The sequence below is a fragment of the Apus apus genome, chromosome 12, assembly GCF_020740795.1.
Source record: "Apus apus isolate bApuApu2 chromosome 12, bApuApu2.pri.cur, whole genome shotgun sequence".
In the NCBI taxonomy this organism is placed as follows: domain Eukaryota; kingdom Metazoa; phylum Chordata; class Aves; order Apodiformes; family Apodidae; genus Apus; species Apus apus.
The window spans coordinates 2162978-2179470 of record NC_067293.1 but is presented as its reverse complement, the minus strand read 5'-3'; the positions used below and the strand labels follow the sequence as shown (position 1 = coordinate 2179470).

General features: G+C 41.7%; 1 protein-coding gene across 1 annotated transcript; it reads left to right on the top strand.

Moving 5' to 3' along the window:
- Positions 1-2910: 2910 nt before the first annotated feature.
- Positions 2911-16324, top strand: HTATSF1 (HIV-1 Tat specific factor 1). Its single transcript, XM_051630106.1, has 9 exons — positions 2911-3208; positions 6054-6258; positions 6558-6605; positions 7737-7891; positions 8258-8421; positions 10101-10200; positions 10691-10780; positions 11436-11573; positions 11968-16324. The coding sequence occupies exons 1-9, from the start codon at positions 3041-3043 to the stop codon at positions 12247-12249; spliced, it is 1350 nt and encodes a 449-aa protein (XP_051486066.1). The 5' UTR covers positions 2911-3040; the 3' UTR covers positions 12250-16324.
- Positions 16325-16493: the final 169 nt, after the last annotated feature.

Genomic DNA, 16493 nt, shown 5'->3' with positions numbered 1-16493 from the left:
ACCACAGAAATACAAGGCATGGCAAAGCAGACTCCAGGCACTTTATTTTCGTCCCTCTGTTTTAAGAGAACAACTTCCCTGGTAGTGAGCTACGGACAAATATAACAACACTGTACTTGTATTTTTCCCTTTTTCCTCTCTGGAGCCTGTGGGGTGAGACTGAAATAAGTAAATAAGCCTACAAAGTTAGGAGCCTACTTTTATCTTCCTGAATCTTACTATAGGAATTCCAAACAAAAGAAAAATCAACTGACATTACAGCTCCTTACATCATTCTAGCCCATTAAAGCCCTTGGAAAAATAACTGCCACGTGTTTCTGGATTTCACAGTTTGTTGGAGACCAAATTTCCCACAGAAGCATCCTTGGCACACCTCTCAGTAGCCCTTAAAATCAATTTCCTAATTCTCCACTTTCCCTGCTTTGCATGCAGCTTCTCTTTGCTTGTGCAACTGCTCCTCTAACTGGCTAGTCTCTCTGTTGCTCATAGATCCTCTTACCAAATTGGTATTTTTGCTGTATGCTGCACATGTTTTGGGTAAAGACTGGCAATATTTCAAGCCATCATTTCACTACTCTCTGTACTTTATGCTTTTGATTCTGTACTTGCAAATCTTTGTGACATGTATTAGAGTGATATATTGTTCAATACTTAGTTTTATCTAAACAATCTGATATTAATCATTCCATCTATTCCCCCAATACAACTATCCATAAAATATCTCCATGTCACCATAACTGGATTTAGGGGAAAAGGGTTGTTTCCTTTGCAATCTTTTCTCAGTATTTTGATAACCCAGTTCTTTCACCCCTGGGTAATACAAGTGTAATTCTGTAAGAGCATATGGGAATAATGTCTGAGCATATGGGAATAATTTCTATTTACAGAAATATTGAGTGTTATTTAGTGAAGAACAGGCATGAGGAATTTAGAGTTTTACTATTTATATCCATAATTAAAGAATATGTAGAAAAATGACACAAAATACTGAAAGGCAAGACTGCATCCAAGGTCTTGGTCATGTGGAGTCTTTTTGAGTAAGTAAATACAGTTTCTAGGATGTACCTTTGTCATAGTTTGCTTTGTGACCAAGATGTACACATTAACAGCTTTAGTACATTTAAATGTAACAAATAATGTTTGCATTAGCAATGGGGTTAGCATCAGCATTCCAACTTGTGCTGACACTAGGAGATGCTGGTTTAGTTTTAAAAAAATCCATAAACATGAACACAGAATATGAAAGTCAGTTATGAAATCACCACCATTTTAAAGCTCACCTTCCTGTTCTCATAGAAAGTCTTGTTTTATTTTACAGAGTTAAATATGGGCTGCCTGCTGACAGGCACGTGTTTCTGTAAAGAATATTTCAATTAAAGAATAAGCTAAAGTTGCAGCTAAAGCACTTCCACATTTCAGTAAGGGGTTAAAAAACCAAAAAGTACAGGCACTGATCAGCATTTAATTCTGGGCTCTGCCACAGGTGGCCCCCTCAGTGCCAGGTGAGCTGCTCTGTGGAATTCCTTTGTCAACAGAGGGAAGGATACTGAAATGATAGCACATCTGGATCTAGTCCTGTCATTTTACTAGTCTGTGTAACAGCTACAGGCTCCAGCCCCATGGAAAGCCCAAGAGAAGTAACCTCTCTCTGCTTAATCACTAGTTACTGCCTGCTTGATTGTTAAACAGAACAACAAAACAAAGTAATAAATGAGTATTAAGTCTCTACCTAATTAATGATTAGTTAGTGAATTGCTGGTTCATGTCTAATAGACAGCCCCACAGTGCCTGCACTCTTTTAATACCTGGGGTTTTTATAGCTCTAGGTTAACTTCGGCAAAGCAAAACCTAACCAGTGTGCTGCTTCATCTTCTAAATAAAGATACTTTAGAATACCTGACTCAGCAATTAAATTTGCTATCAGGTTGACACTGTGAAAACCACTAGAGGGCACTGAACGGCCTTTTAAAAGAACTCATTTGAGTAACACAGGTTTATTCAACGTCTTTAAGTATTCACAGATAAGAGAACTACCCTGCTCTATTTGCAGGCCTCCCTAATGCAAGGCGATTAAAAACGCTGACAAGCAGGCTGGCCCCTCGCGTGGTGCCGAGGAACTCACCCGTTCCGGCGGGAGCCCGGCACCGCAGCCCTCGGTCTGTCGCAGCCCCCCTCGGCCTGTCGCAGCCCCCCTCGGCCTGTGGCAGCCCTGTCCCGCGGGCAGCAGGTACCTGTGGCACCCGGGGGGACCCGAGCAGCGGCTCCTCCTCCCCAGGAGGCTTCACTGGCCAAACAGTTGGTACCAGCCGCTTGTGCCGAGGGAGGAGCAAGGCCCAGCGCGGTATTTCAACACGTAGTGTGGCATTTTAGTGTCGTCTGCATCTCGGTCTCTGCCTCTAGTAGGCTATGAGAACACTCTTCAGTCTGGGCTGGCCATCTACCTGCACAGCTCCTCAGACAGCAGCAACCTGGCTGCTCAGTGGCGCCCAAGGCACAGAAGGGAGAAATACTGCAGCAGGAGGCAGCTGGTGCTGCGCGCCCCTTAACGGAGGGCTGCTTTTTTTTTTTTTTTTCCCATGAAAGTAAAGCTGCGGCAGCCCCCGAGCAGGGCCCATGGAGGCGGGGCTCCCTGCCCGCCGCAGGCCCGGTGGGGCCCGGTTGGTGGGGCCCGGTTGGTGGGGCCCGGTTGGTGGGGCCCGGTTGGTGGGGCCCGGTTGGTGGGGCCCGGCTGGGCCCGGCGCTGCGCCATCGCCTCAGGCCTCAGCCCGCCCAGAGGCGGGAAAACAAGCCCCGCCCCCTGCCGCGCGCCCGGCCCGCTTCCCATTGGCTCCGCCGCCCTTCACGTGACCCGTCGGCCCCGCTCTCATTGGCTGCGGCGCGGGCGGGGGCGTTTCCGGTCCTGCGCGCGGCGGGGCGGTGACGGCCCCGCGCGCTCCCGGCGCCGCGGCCCAGAGGGGCGGGCAGCGGCGGGTCCCTCGGGCGGCGGGTCCCGGGCCCGGGGCGGGTTTCACCGCCATCACCCCCCGCCCGAGCGGCCAGGATGAGCGGCGAGGACGGGAACGAGGAGTTCTACCGGCAGCTGCAGCTGCAGCAGCAGTGCGAGGCCCAGCCCGCCGGCCAGGGCCAGCCCGACCCCTTCACCTACGTGGACCCGGCCGACGGGGCCGCCTACGAGTGGGATCGGGAGAAGAAGGCCTGGTTCCCCAAGGTGCGTGCGGGCGCTGGGCGGTACCGGGGCGGGCGGGGCTGAGGAGCGGCCTGTGCGGGCCCCGCGGCGGGGCCGGGCCTCGCCTCCCTCCTTCCCCGCCCGGGGCTCCCCGAGGAGGGCCCTGAACGGAGAGCGGTCGGTGCCGGGTCTGTTCACGGCGGAGGTTGTCCCGGTTCCGCCCGAGAAGTCTCTGCACCCCAACACGCTGGGTTTACGGGCCAAGCGGCGGCCGCTGCCGTTGTCTCCATCCGATCCCTTCCCCGCTGCTTTCCGCTCTTGTGAGGAGCTGTAGGGCGGCTTTGCTGCTCGGTTGTGAATCTGTGGAACTGCTCGGGCCTGGCGTGAAGTCACAGCGATATTTGTGGATCTTAGGGAATCGGTCCCGCCTTTGGGGCGTTCAGGTTTCTGTGTCACAGCAGCTGCGGGGATCTCTGGCCTCCTGGCGGTGCTGCAGGGCCGAGCTAATCCCTGAGGGGTCCAGGGGAACATGGAGCGGCGTGTTCTCTTTTATTATAATCTAAAAACGATGTGTAAAGATGTCTTGTTCCCTCCCCTTAGATCTTGGAAATCCACTGGAAAATAAAGTGTGTTTGGCTTTCCATTCCATCAGAATGGAAACACGTTACAGTTCTGTACCTTGGTTGTTGTTGTTTTTTTTAATAAAAATAAATTAATGAAGGAAATTACTTAATTTAGAAGTATTAAGACATTTTGTAGCATATGCTGGGCAATTGTAATGTGCCAGTTCTTACTGGTGACTCTGAATTCATTGCATTGCAGAGAGTCTGGCTGAGAAGGATGTCTGTAGTGTCAGGTTTGTAGGTGTAAACCCAGTGAGCTGTCCCTGCAGCAGATGGTTTGCAGAGGGGTAAGAACGTGTGACAAATCCAGAGTGGCAAAGTGGAGCAGTGGGGAACAGTGTTCCTGGCTCCCTGGGGAGTGCCATACCCAGTAAGCAGAGTCGCTTGTAAATGGATTCTTCTTCCCCCCCTGTTTCTTCCCCTCTTTTTCACCTCTTTTAAAATTTATCTCTTTTTCTCAGGAGCACTGTTCTTTCCTGAATGACTTTCTTAACTCAAATTTCTGTCTTGGAGAGGAGGTGGCATTAAGGATTGGACAGATAATGTAGGAACAGCAACATTTGTCCGTAAATACAGAATCATGAAGGTTGGAAAAGATCAAGTCCAAATATGATGTGTAGTAGAAGTTAATAGATACCATTGTGTGTCAGGTTATATTCAACAGAATGCTTTGTCAAAACAAATTCAAGTGACCACAGGAGCCAGAAGCTCTGTCTCAACTCCATGAGCAGCAATAAAATTCCTCATTTCTGTTCATATGAGGATATTCTGACTGGACTAAGCAGTCCTCATTGCAGAGCAGTATTGCAGTGCTTTGGGAATAGAATGTCTGCTGAACTCCTAAAGCATATTTCAAAGCAGTGCAAAATGTTAATCATGTTAATTAACCATCAACATCCCTCAGAAACATTTGTAGACAGTCAAATATTTAATCAAATTGATTATAGCTGCATGTATAATTAAATGGTTTTTCTTTCCATGGTGCTGTATTGATGGAGACCAACTTTCTGTGGTCCTTCCCAGACACAGCACAAAATGGCATTTGAATCCCTCTGCCTTCCTTCATGGCTTGGTGTGAAAGAGCAGCTGTTGGATGTCTGTCCCCTGGAGGTGTAGGGTGTCTGTTCTTCATTTGGTTAATCTATTCCTTTCCGTTTCAGTGTGACCAGTAGTTAATTACATGCTGGCATGTCCCATAGTATTGTATTTCTTTTCCTATAAGCTTAATTGCCCCAAACTGTACAACCTTGTGGGTGTGGAGACAGAACTGATCTCTTTCCCTGATGTTCTCCACCAGAACTGGATTGAAACCCGAAGTAAATTCTGTGAGTGCTAAGCAGCCATTGCATGACCTAAGTTCCAGTAAAAGCCTTTATACTTGTATAATTTCCTTTATGCTTGAAAAAACATTTTAAATTGAAGTAGTTCTAATGGTGTAAATGGTTAGATCATGGCTTGTTGTGGAAAAAGGGTCTTTATCAATGACTGGCAAAATTTGACAGTCTGTGGTAAGGAATGTGCTCAGAATAAGTTTAGTTTTACATGGGAATGCAGTTCCTCCTGAGGCTGAGAAATAACAATGCTGCAGGAAGGGGGCTAGTTGTTGGAGGTTTCATCAGACAACCTACTGGTAAATTAATGATACAAATGAGTTCTATTGTTTACCAGAAAGTTCAAAAGAGTTTTAATTCTCTGGATGTCACCGACTGTGAAACTAAGGATTTGCTGAGGTTGATAGTGTCAAATATCATGAACCTGACTAGAACATTAGAGTCTTCCTTTCTCCAGATGGTTTTACTCCTCCTTCCTCTTGACACCGTGTCAGGGGGAATCTCTGAAAATGTTTCTGTGAAAAGAAGACACTGCAAGTGTCAGTCATTCATCATCTGGGGATCAGTCATTGGCTTGTCTTCAGTGTCACTTGGTCTCTCCAGCACAGGCAGTGTGTGGTTTCTGTTCTGCAGGAAAGTCCCATGAATGTGGAAAGCAGAAAGCTTTGCTGGAAAAAAGGCAGAACTTGTGAAATGTTTATTTAAAAACTTCATGTGCTGTGAGGAATTAGGTGTTAGTCTAGTGCAGGTAGTGCCTGAACTGACTGTTGTTGTGTAAATGGCTTTACAATCCCGATTGAAAAGCTTTAAACTAGTTATTTTTTATGTCACTAAATTAGAAAATGACTGCTACCTAACTAACATTGAAACACTTGCAAACCTGAATTTGTAGTTCTTCAAAATGTGGGATTAATTATCTTAATGTCTTTGCAGATAACAGAGGATTTCCTGGCAACATACCATGCCAACTACGGCTTCCACACAGATGATGCAGACAGTTCCTCTGCTGCAGGCACAGCAACTGAAAGTAAGCAGCCTGTGAGTTCCAAGGCAGCAGGAACACACCCAGCAGCAGATGAGAAAGGACCACAAAAACCAGATCCCAAACAAAAAGCAGAAAAACGGAAGATTGAGCCAGGTAAGTGGCAAAGGGTTCTTCCCCTCTGTGTAGGCTGAAACCTGTGTAGTTCTGAGTGGAAATTGTTCAGTGCTGGCATGTGCAGCCAAGGTAAGGGTTGTGCTGAGCACTTGTAGAATGGTATGGTCATCCCTAGTTACCCTCCTGTAGTCCATACACAGGTGGGAAAAGGCAAATTTAAGTCATGTTTGGAGCTTTTCTGTCAGCAGGCAGAAATTCTTAGAAATGGGATGTGACTATTAGTGTGTGATCCCATGTTTGATGTCTTGGCCTAATGGAATTAAAATGCTTGTTTGCAGGTTGGTTTCATGTTGAAGACGACAGAAACACAAATGTTTATGTGACTGGTAAGTATCAGCTAGTGGGTAGTAATACCTACTTAGAGATGGTAAAGAGACTTGTATTTGTCTCACTGACATTATCTGCTCAGTCTGCTGTTTGCAATCTACTGAACAGTATGTTCCTGGCTGCAGGATGTCTTTGTGACCTTTCACCTGCAGATGTGGGAAAGTGATAGAAGGGACATATCCAATCCTTTTATCTTCTCAGTGGGATATTCTGTGAGCCCTGTCAACCGAATCACTAATTATTTTTAAGCTCCTAAGGAGTAGGATAATGAGAACAAGTTTATAATAAGATAGTGCATTTACTATATACATAATATTTTAATATTTAATTTTTATATTATAAATACATAAATTATTAGATAAGAAGGAGGAAACAGCAAGTACAAAAAGACCTGCTGGGAATAAAATGAGCAAGTAATGGGGAAGCTCAGATGAAGCTACCTGTGCATTTATTGTGGTGTTTCTCTATCTGGTACGGATGCTGGGATGCTGTCTTTAGGTGCAGAGACAAAGGTACATTTGGTGGCTCTGAGCAGGAACTGAAATGCCCACATTTCAGTTCTCAAAGATCTTTCTCCAGGCCCAACTAGCACAGAACAGTCACATCATTTTCTTCTCCATTTCGTTGTGGTTTTGTTGTTGTTGTTTTTTCTTGTCCTCAATTAAAAACTCAGACTTAACTCCATTCATCATTAGTTGCTTTTTTGTGTCAAATTTGTGAGTGGAGAAAACAGTAATCTCTTGATGATCTTTGTTTTGTCTCTGATTCCTGGAGGTGCAATGGAAATTAAAACTTGGGCAGGATAGTTTTGTGGAGCCCATTGTGTCCCCTGTGGTGTCTGTACCCTCTATAGCAATAAAGCTCTGGCTCTGCATATTGGGGAGCACAACAATGTTGCTGTTATGCCTATGAAAAAGTGAAAGGATTTCCAAAATGTTGGTATGAAGTAACATTTAAAAGGCAGTATAAAAAATAATGGTTCCAGGGGCAGTGGTTTCTTACGGTGGGTGTAGAACTTTGTCTTGAAGTTTGATATCTTTCATTTAAAGAAACACTGTGGGGTTTTTGTTCTAATGAGGTTTTTAAAAAATTGAACATAGTCAAGCCTTCTGATTGAATGTATTTTGCAGGTTTGCCTCCAGACATTACAAAAGATGAATTTGTCCAAGTCATGTCTAAGTGTGGTATCATTATGCGAGATCCGCAGACAGAAGAACACAAAATCAAACTGTACAAAGATAAGGAAGGAAATCTGAAAGGAGATGGGCTCTGTTGCTATCTAAAGGTCAGTGGTGCCTTAAAATGCAGTCTTCTTTCCTGTCAATAATACTTGTGGCCACTGTCTCAGAACCCTATTCAGAAGATTCTTGAAATATTTAAAGTCTAACTTAGAATTTAGGTGTCTGTTTTAAAGATTTTTTACAGAATTGCCCACTTATCTGCTTGTACACCTCATTTATTTCCTTTTATCCACTCAGCCTATCCCAGGAAATGCCCATAATACTTTTTGAATATGCCTCACATGTCCTTTCTTGGGTGCCAGTGGTGATGTGACCTTTTACTTTAAAAATATGCCCCTTTGTAGCCAAGTGTTATTGGGGTAGTTCAACTGTGGCACGTGCCTTAAAGCTTGTGTTCTATCTTCAAACAGAGAGAATCCGTTCAACTTGCTTTGAGGCTTCTGGATGAGGCAGAAATTCGAGGCTATAAATTGCATGTTGAAGTTGCAAAGTTTCAGCTGAAGGGGGAGTATGATGCCAGCAAGAAGAAGAAGAAATGTAAAGACTACAAGAAGAAATTGTCTCAGCAGCAGAAGTTTGTATTTCTTATTTCAGTAACACATTGCTTGAGTTCTAGGTGCCTTTAGTGAAGCACTGCTTTCTTTCAGGTGCTAGGCAAAAACTTAAGTCCTGCCTGACAGGAAAATAGTTTAAATTATCCCCTTGTGGAGGGGAAGAACTCCTCAATTAAACACTGACATAATGAACTACTTGGTGACTGACACATCAAATAAAACAGAGGGGACCAAGGCCCTTTGAACTATAGAAGCAGATATGACAGCTCTGTGGAGATAAAAGACTTCTCAGTGTGTGAGAGTGTGCAAGTCCTGTCACCACATCTAGGTTTATTTTTCTAAGGTGATCATGTTCTGGCTGTCCACATAGTCCTTGTGCCATGATTTACTGGTTGCAAAGGGCAAGAGGTGATGCTGCCTTCCTTCCATAGGAGCAAATGCTAAAATATCTCTGCAGATTCCCCCAGACGTGTCTCTCAGGTATAAAACAAACTTTACTTGTACCTACCTTCATTGCTTTTGTCCATTAAAAATTGGTTTTTTGCCATTTGGAATTAATAACATGCATATTAAAGAAGTCTGAGTAGATAGAAGTCTTGGTATTTTAATGAAAGCAGCATTTCACTAATTTTAAATAGTGATGCAGAAGTATTTTGTCATAGATAAAGGGAACAAAGGGAGTTGTCCCTGTCCATGCAGGGGGGTTGGAACTAGATGATCTTTAAGGTCCCTCCCAACCCAAAACTTTATGCTACTTTGCATCTTATCAATCACAAATTAAGCAGATTGAAGTGTGTGCCTCAGAGATGCATTTCCAGGTCTTGCTGTGAGAAGTCTCCAGTGTGGTGAGAGAAGTATGAAAGTAATGAACTTGCATCTGACAGCAATTTGTGTGGATAAACTGGTGTCAGTTGGTCTTCCTTTTGAGTTGCAGAGCATAATTTACTTGCTAGCATCTTCATTGGAAATTCAGGTTTCCTTCAGTTGAAGTAGCAGATACAAGAAGGAACTTAAACAAGATTTCCCCCCTGCCCCAGATAAAACTTCTTGAGATTTAGAAGTGGAAGTGAATGTGTGCCTTTTTTTGTAATAGGATACGCAGTGGGCATTTCTGGGAGCAGTGCAATTTTTCATGAGGAGGCAAAGTCTTGGAACAGATGCCCTGAGCTACATGGCTAGTTTGTGTCAGTGGCTCTGGACACCTTGGAGCAAAATACATCTTGGAGCGATGCCTGTGTGAGACTCAAGGTGTTCTTGCATGTTTGCTTAAATAAAAGCAGTTAAGTTTTACCAAAGGGAATAGTAAATCTCCTTTTTTCAAAATAAGTAAGGAAAAAATGGTAAAATACTGATGTTTCAGTATACTTGGCAACTGATTCTCATATCTGAGCTGATACTAGGAAGGACTTGAAGTACATTTTTTGAGTGCTTAAGAAAATGCTTCTATTTTTAAAACAGTTTATATTCCCTGTACGAGCATTTAAGTACCTTAAAACCTCAGCAGTTTTGGGGAAGAAGTGTTAAAACTGGATGATCATTGCATTTTGTAGAGGACTAACTTAACTCTTTGTGTCAAAATACATGTTTTGGTTGATGTCTTGCAAGAAATGCCAAATTAATGATTTTTTTTCAACAAATACTTGTAGAAACTGAAGGAGAGGCGCAACAATATCTTCTTACTGTTGCTTCATTTCATTAGACAGCTGGATTGGAGGCCTGAGAAGAAAGATGGGGAAACTCGAATGCGACACGAACGCATCATTATTATCAGGAATATGTTTCACCCAAAGGACTTTGAGGTAGGAAGATGCAGTTTGCTGCTCTGGATGGGGCTGTGATAGTTAAGAGGCTGAAGTTTCTGCCATCAGAATTTGAGCAAAATTCTAAGCAGATGCAAACAAAATTCGAGTTAGGGCAGGGTGTTTTCCTGTGCTGAACATCTGCTTAAAATTCATTCACCTATTTCCAAAAGGCAAGACAAAGTTGTTAGTATATATTTTTCAAATCAGCCTTTTTTGCTCTGTGTATCCTGACAATATTCCTTTTTTGGGATGGAAAGAGGAGTAGACAGTAATTATACAGGAATGGAGAAGCCTTATTAATAAGCAGCATTTATTAAATTTAAATAAGGACTCTCTGCCAGCTCCCAAGTGACTCTGGAAATGCAACAACACTTAATTTATGAACTTTTAATAGACTGACAGATCTGTTCCCTTGGTCATTGAGTTAAAATAAAGCTGAGAGAAGAAAGTGCTTCTCTCCAGTGTAACTTGTGTGACTGCCTTGCAGGAGGATCCCTTAGTGCTCAATGAGATCAGAGAAGATCTGCGGACAGAGTGTGAGAAGTTTGGTCAAGTAAAGAAGGTTCTCATATTTGATGTAGGTATTTTTACAGGTTTTGTTGCCTGAATTGATGTAATATGTAAATGTGCAAAACATTTAGGATTCTTTATGAGTATTTACTTTTGAGTGTTTGTTTCATGGAAACCCCTAGTTTAAAATCTTCTACTAGTTTAAAATTAGCTGGTTTGGAAATTAATTTGTAAGCACCTGTGTACTTCAGCCTGTGTGCATCAGAGATTGACAGAATGGTTTGTGGTTTTGTGTTGGAAAGGATCTTAAAGATCATCTAGATACAAACCCCTGCATGGGCAGGAACACCTCCCACTAGACCAGGTTGCTCAGAGCCCCATCCAACCTGGCCTTGGATACTTCCAGGGATGGGGCTTCCACAACTTCCCTGGGCAACCTGTTCAAACCTGTGAAGGCAAACTCTAACTTCCCAATAACCTGGATGCATGTCACAACTTGGAAAGTTTATAAATACACTTATTTGTAGCTGAAGTAGCTGAAACTCTTGTGTCTGCTGTGTACCAGTAGAACAACACGTGTAAACTTGCACATTGAGTTTTTCAAACACGATGGATGCTCAGGATACTGCTTATATCCTGGTTGATTTTGTAAGACAATTCAAAATCTGTTGGAATAAGTAGACTTCAGAAAAGTGTTCCATGACAGTTGTCTCTGCTTACAGCGACACCCTGATGGCGTGGCTTCTGTGTCATTTAAAGAGGCAACAGAGGCTGACGTGTGCAAGCTGACTCTGAATGGAAGGTGGTTTGGTGGTCGCCAGCTCAGTGCTGAAACCTGGGATGGTGTAACGGATTATCAGGTAGCCTTTTGTGGTCCTTTTTCATGGAATATTTCTTCCAAACTGTAAATTTGCTTGAATTTGAGAGGTGCTTGGTTTTCCCATTGCCTTCCCGTGCCCACCCCTGCCCTGTTTTGTTTCTCCTCAGAAGCTGCTAGGATGTCTTAAAAAAATAATCCTTAATTACTTAATTTAGTGAAAATGTAAAGGACTGGTTTGATTTTTCAGAACTGTGTATTGGAGATGTAAACTCTCAGGATTAGGCAGTGGATGCACAGCTTGTTAGTTAAAACCAACAGCCCATTGAAGCCCTGAGGTGTTACTGCCATACAAACGTTCATATCATTTTATCTGTGTAAATATTCATTTTTACAAAGACGATGTTGAAATTGTGTGTATAAATGTGTCTTTATAGGTGGAGGAGACTGCAAGAGAAAGGGAAGAAAGGCTGAAGGTGTGGGGATCATTTCTAGAGGATCCTGATGGAAAGGAGCAGCAACCTGCATCTGATTCAGATTCAGCAGCAAGTAGTGTCAAACTGCCTGAAGGCAGGAAACCCTCACAGGTTAATGACACGGCTAAGGAGGATGGAAATGAGGCCCATGAGAGGGAGAATAATGGTGAGGGCATTAATGAAGATGGTGCTCCATCCACAGACAGCAGCCTTGCAGGCAGTGATGTTGAAGCAGACACATAACATAATTCATGCTGTAGGAAAGCATGGGGTTTAGGGTGATGTTTGAGTTGATCCCTTCCTTCAGGGTGACTGCAGACAGTGTTCATAGGAATATATGCATATTAGAATGTCATCAACTGTGTGCTTTGAAGTTTTCATTAAAAGCAGTACTTAATGAGGTTCTAAAAGTTTGTATTAATTGGCTGTTCAGGTAAAGTAACTCAAGTTGCCAAGAATGCAGTAAAACTCATCAGGCTTCTTTTGTTCTAACTATGCTTGTCAGTGTTTCATTATGTAAGTGTGAAGTATGTTCCAACCTGTAAGTTTATGTAACTACATGTAAATTCAGCAATGAAAAGATATGACAAGATTTGTGGATTTTACTGTTAATTTTCCTGTACCCCTTGGAGCTCAGTATCACTGCTCTTGTCCTGAGTGCTTTGGATCATTTTATGCACCAGATGCTGTGGTGTGTTCATGGTGGGGGCACTGGATGTGGTGCTATGCAGGAAGTGGCAAATGATGAGTAGTACCAAGTCACAGACTTGAAGGAAGTGGAAAACAAACAAACTTGCCATAGCCAACATGAGGCAAACTAAGTGAAGATAAATTATTAAATTGCAGCATTCAGTAAATTATTCTTTTTCTTCCCCTGTTTAAATCTCTGGATGCTTAGGTCTTCTGTTGAGGCTGGAATTATGTCAGGGACACTAGAAATGCAGGAGCACACACACACTCTTGGCCATAATGAAATAGACTGATCTTAAGCTCTGATGGTCTGTGTGGAAAATAGGCTTTTGGTTGATGGGCTGGCTTTATTTAGGTTTTGCTTTAATATTAAGGTTTTCATTTAACTTTGTTAGAATGGTGAGAGTGAATTCTTCAGCGTTTTAGTTTAGCCTCACGTGCTACACAAAGTGGGGAGGATCTCCCATATTTCATGAAATTTAAAGGCTTTTGGCAACTTGAACTAGAGTTTGTTGTGCAAAAGTTAGAATAATGGAAAATCTACTTTCAAGTGACATTCTTTATCTGGAAAAAGCAAATTTTTAGCTCTCTTAGAAATATTTGCAGAAGTAAGGATTTAGAAGACATTCTAACACTAGATCTCTTACTAAGTGGCAAGCTTTCAAAAATAACTTTGGGGGAGCCATTTTGGGCATAGTCATTCTTAATTTAGACTACCATTATTTTGGTTCCTGAGGATAGAAGATTGTGGATTTAGGCACTACATTTAGAATCTTGGTGCTAAGTTCATAGCAGCTGTTAGTGGGGAAGGTTACTAGTGCACATTGGATCCTTAGATTGCAAGAAACCACAGATGCTAATTCTTATATTTCCATCCTGAAGTATTTGGAGTACTCTGAGAAATTAGTATTTTCAAATTTTTGTGCTCTGAGATTGCCATCTATATTTGTCCTAGAAGTCTGTGGTACTGAGAGTTTGTTTTGGTTGCAATCAATATACGTGCATAGCTGTGCCAGCCAGGGCATCTAAGGTAACACTGGCTGTTTTGGTTATAAATGAGATCTTTTTGTGACAACATACCTGGTCTGACAACAGGTATTTGAATACAGTGTTTAAAAGTCTGGGGGCTTATCATAAGCTGGCATGCTAATTTCTGGATTTGAATTGTATCATAAGGAAGAGCTGTAACTCTTGCCAGCTAAGAAAGACCGTTTTCTCAACCTGGTGAGTGTGCAAACTACATTTCAGCAAAACAAGTGTTTTAACAGTTGAGGGAGTTCAAAATACTCCCTGGTTTGGAGCTGCATGTAGTGGCATGTTCAGATGACATCTCTGGATGCCCTTGGTTCTGCCTTAGTTATTTTTGTTGGTAATAAGCACCACAGACCTTGGAGGGCTGAAAGTTTTGGCATACGAAGAGTGGGATTTAGTGTGGTGGGTATTGCTTTCAGTGTTCCTTTTTCCTTCCAGCTTCCAGACTCCAGGCTTTACATCTGGTAGACTGTTGTTTTATTAGGGTTTGTTTTTTTTTTCAGAGTCATGTAACACTCTACACAGCTAAATCACCTTTGTACAGTGGATTTGCAGCTGACACAGGGGAACTATTGACAAATGTATAAATGTTGTACAGTTCTATAAAGCCTTATCATTGTATCAGATACAAGAAGCAAGGTTAGTGTTTGAAAAAAGACTTTGAAAAAGAAAGAATTCTATGTGCAGTAACCTTCCTCCAACTGATACATAAATTTGATTGGCTTGCTTCAAAAGTCAAACATGGTGTTAGGGTTCTTGCGTTCTCCTCCAGACCTCACCGTGAAGGAGAGCACCGACAAGGACTGAGACTAAGTGCTTCATTGGCTTTCTTATTAACTAGGATTCTTAAGAAAATAAAAGCTGTTTTTCCATGGAAATATGTTGTTCTGAAGTGTGGCATGACACTCAAACTGCTGTTTTCCTTTTGTCTACCTCTTATTCCCCAGTAAAATGTAAAATTATATTTTTATAAACTGTTCATTGATTTATTGAGGCATTTAATAGTCTTTGGAGAGGTTAATGCAGCTGTGACTTTCTTTTCAGTAGATTTTCATTGAGACCAAGTTCTTTTGATGTTTTCCTTTTTTAAATGATGCAAATTTTTATAAATGAATCTGAACAGAAATTAAAACTTTTCACAAAAGCTAAAACTGCTATTTAGAGATACAGTTATGAAAATCTTGTAGGATAGAGCAGTGATGCTTAATACCAAATTTTAACAAATCAGAAGCTGAACAAGCTGAGTTGCTTTACAAACTTTTTTTTTTTCTGACAGAGCAGCATCATAAATAGGTAAGAAGTTAAAACCCAATGCAATTTTCACTGTAGTTTTTTAATTAAAAGTGTGTTCTAATGACTTGTCTTGCTCATTAGAAAAGACAGAATCAAACTTTTTGCTCAATTGCTAATTGGTTCCTTTCAGTTGCTCCAGTATCCTGCATGTTCCTTCCTCCCTGGCCTTCTGGTGAGGTTCATTTTAAAACAAACTGTCTCCTTCCGTCAGTATCTTATGAAAACAACAACCAGCAGCAGGTTGATAAAATTTGTGGATGGTCATTGTTGCTCAGTTTTGTGCTAGAGAAGGAGCTGTTTCTACCGGCTTGCACAGTGTGGCAAAATGGGAGTGAAGCCACTTAAATAAGATCATTAACTAACTGCTACTTCAGCATAATTTGCCACAGATAATCACTTTCTTAACCATGCAGTACAAAATCGGTTGCTTACCTTCAAGACATACTGGCAGTCTGCTTTGCAGTCAATGCTGTCTGGTGGTTTGCTGGCAGGGTAATTGAGTGGAGTTAGGAGGATCCATCAGAAATGAGATGGGTTTTGAGGAGCATGGCCAAGGCAGACATCTAGAAACAAACAGCCCCAAAGAGAAGCATGGGAGTTGAAGCAGTTCTTGGATGTTCATATGCAGCTGTAAAGAGAGAATGAGTTTCATTTTGCATCAAAATGTTTATCTGTTTCTCCTGCTGACTCTTTAAAAATTTTTAATTGAATTTCAGTCCCTCGTACAACTTACCTTTTGTATAAGGATTGCAATTCACTTAAAATCATTAGTATGTTAAATGCAGTGCATTTTTAGCTAAAACATGACCTAGACATTATTTGGTTAGGGTGAGTCTGTTTACAGTTACAGATACTTGGCTTAATTCACTTACAGAAACTTAAAGGTATTGGATGCTTTATAGAAACCCAAACTTGCCTTTAAATTTTCCAGTAACATTTATATTTTAACCCTAAATTCTTGAACTGTATAACCTAGCCCAATCTTAAAAAACAACCTAAACAAAACTGAAAAAAAACACCCATACTTACGGATTCTAATTGGATTTTTAATTCTTTTTAATTTTTAATTTGAGGAAACATACTGCAGTATGAGAAATGAAATGATGGAACTTGTGCACTTGTGTTGATTTGACTTGTGTGTATTTTAGTGCTCATTATACAAGGCTTTGAAGTCTTACTGTCAGGATACTCTGAAAGTTCTGTAAAATATTTATAGAATTATGAACTCTTTTGCAGCAAATTGTTTTTTGCTCATTCTGTAACACAAAGATATATTGTTAGATTAAACTTTTCAGTAAGTCGACTTGGAATTTTTCTGACAGGTTATTTTCTTTTGATAAGTTCAATGGATCATTTTTATTTATCCTTTAGAAAACGGACATTTAAAAAAACCCAACACTTATTTGGATAATATCTAGACCTGTGACAGCATCTGAGAATCCCTTGATTTGTCTTCAATTTTGTTTCTTAAA

Coding starts and splice junctions, on each gene's coding strand:
- HTATSF1 (XM_051630106.1), top strand. CDS start 3,041: ATGAGCGGCGAGGACGGGAACGAGGAGTTCTACCGGCAGCTGCAGCTG. Junction 7,892..8,257: donor GGCTCTGTTGCTATCTAAAG/GTCAGTGGTGCC, acceptor ATCTTCAAACAG/AGAGAATCCGTTCAACTTGC. Junction 11,574..11,967: donor ATGGTGTAACGGATTATCAG/GTAGCCTTTTGT, acceptor GTGTCTTTATAG/GTGGAGGAGACTGCAAGAGA.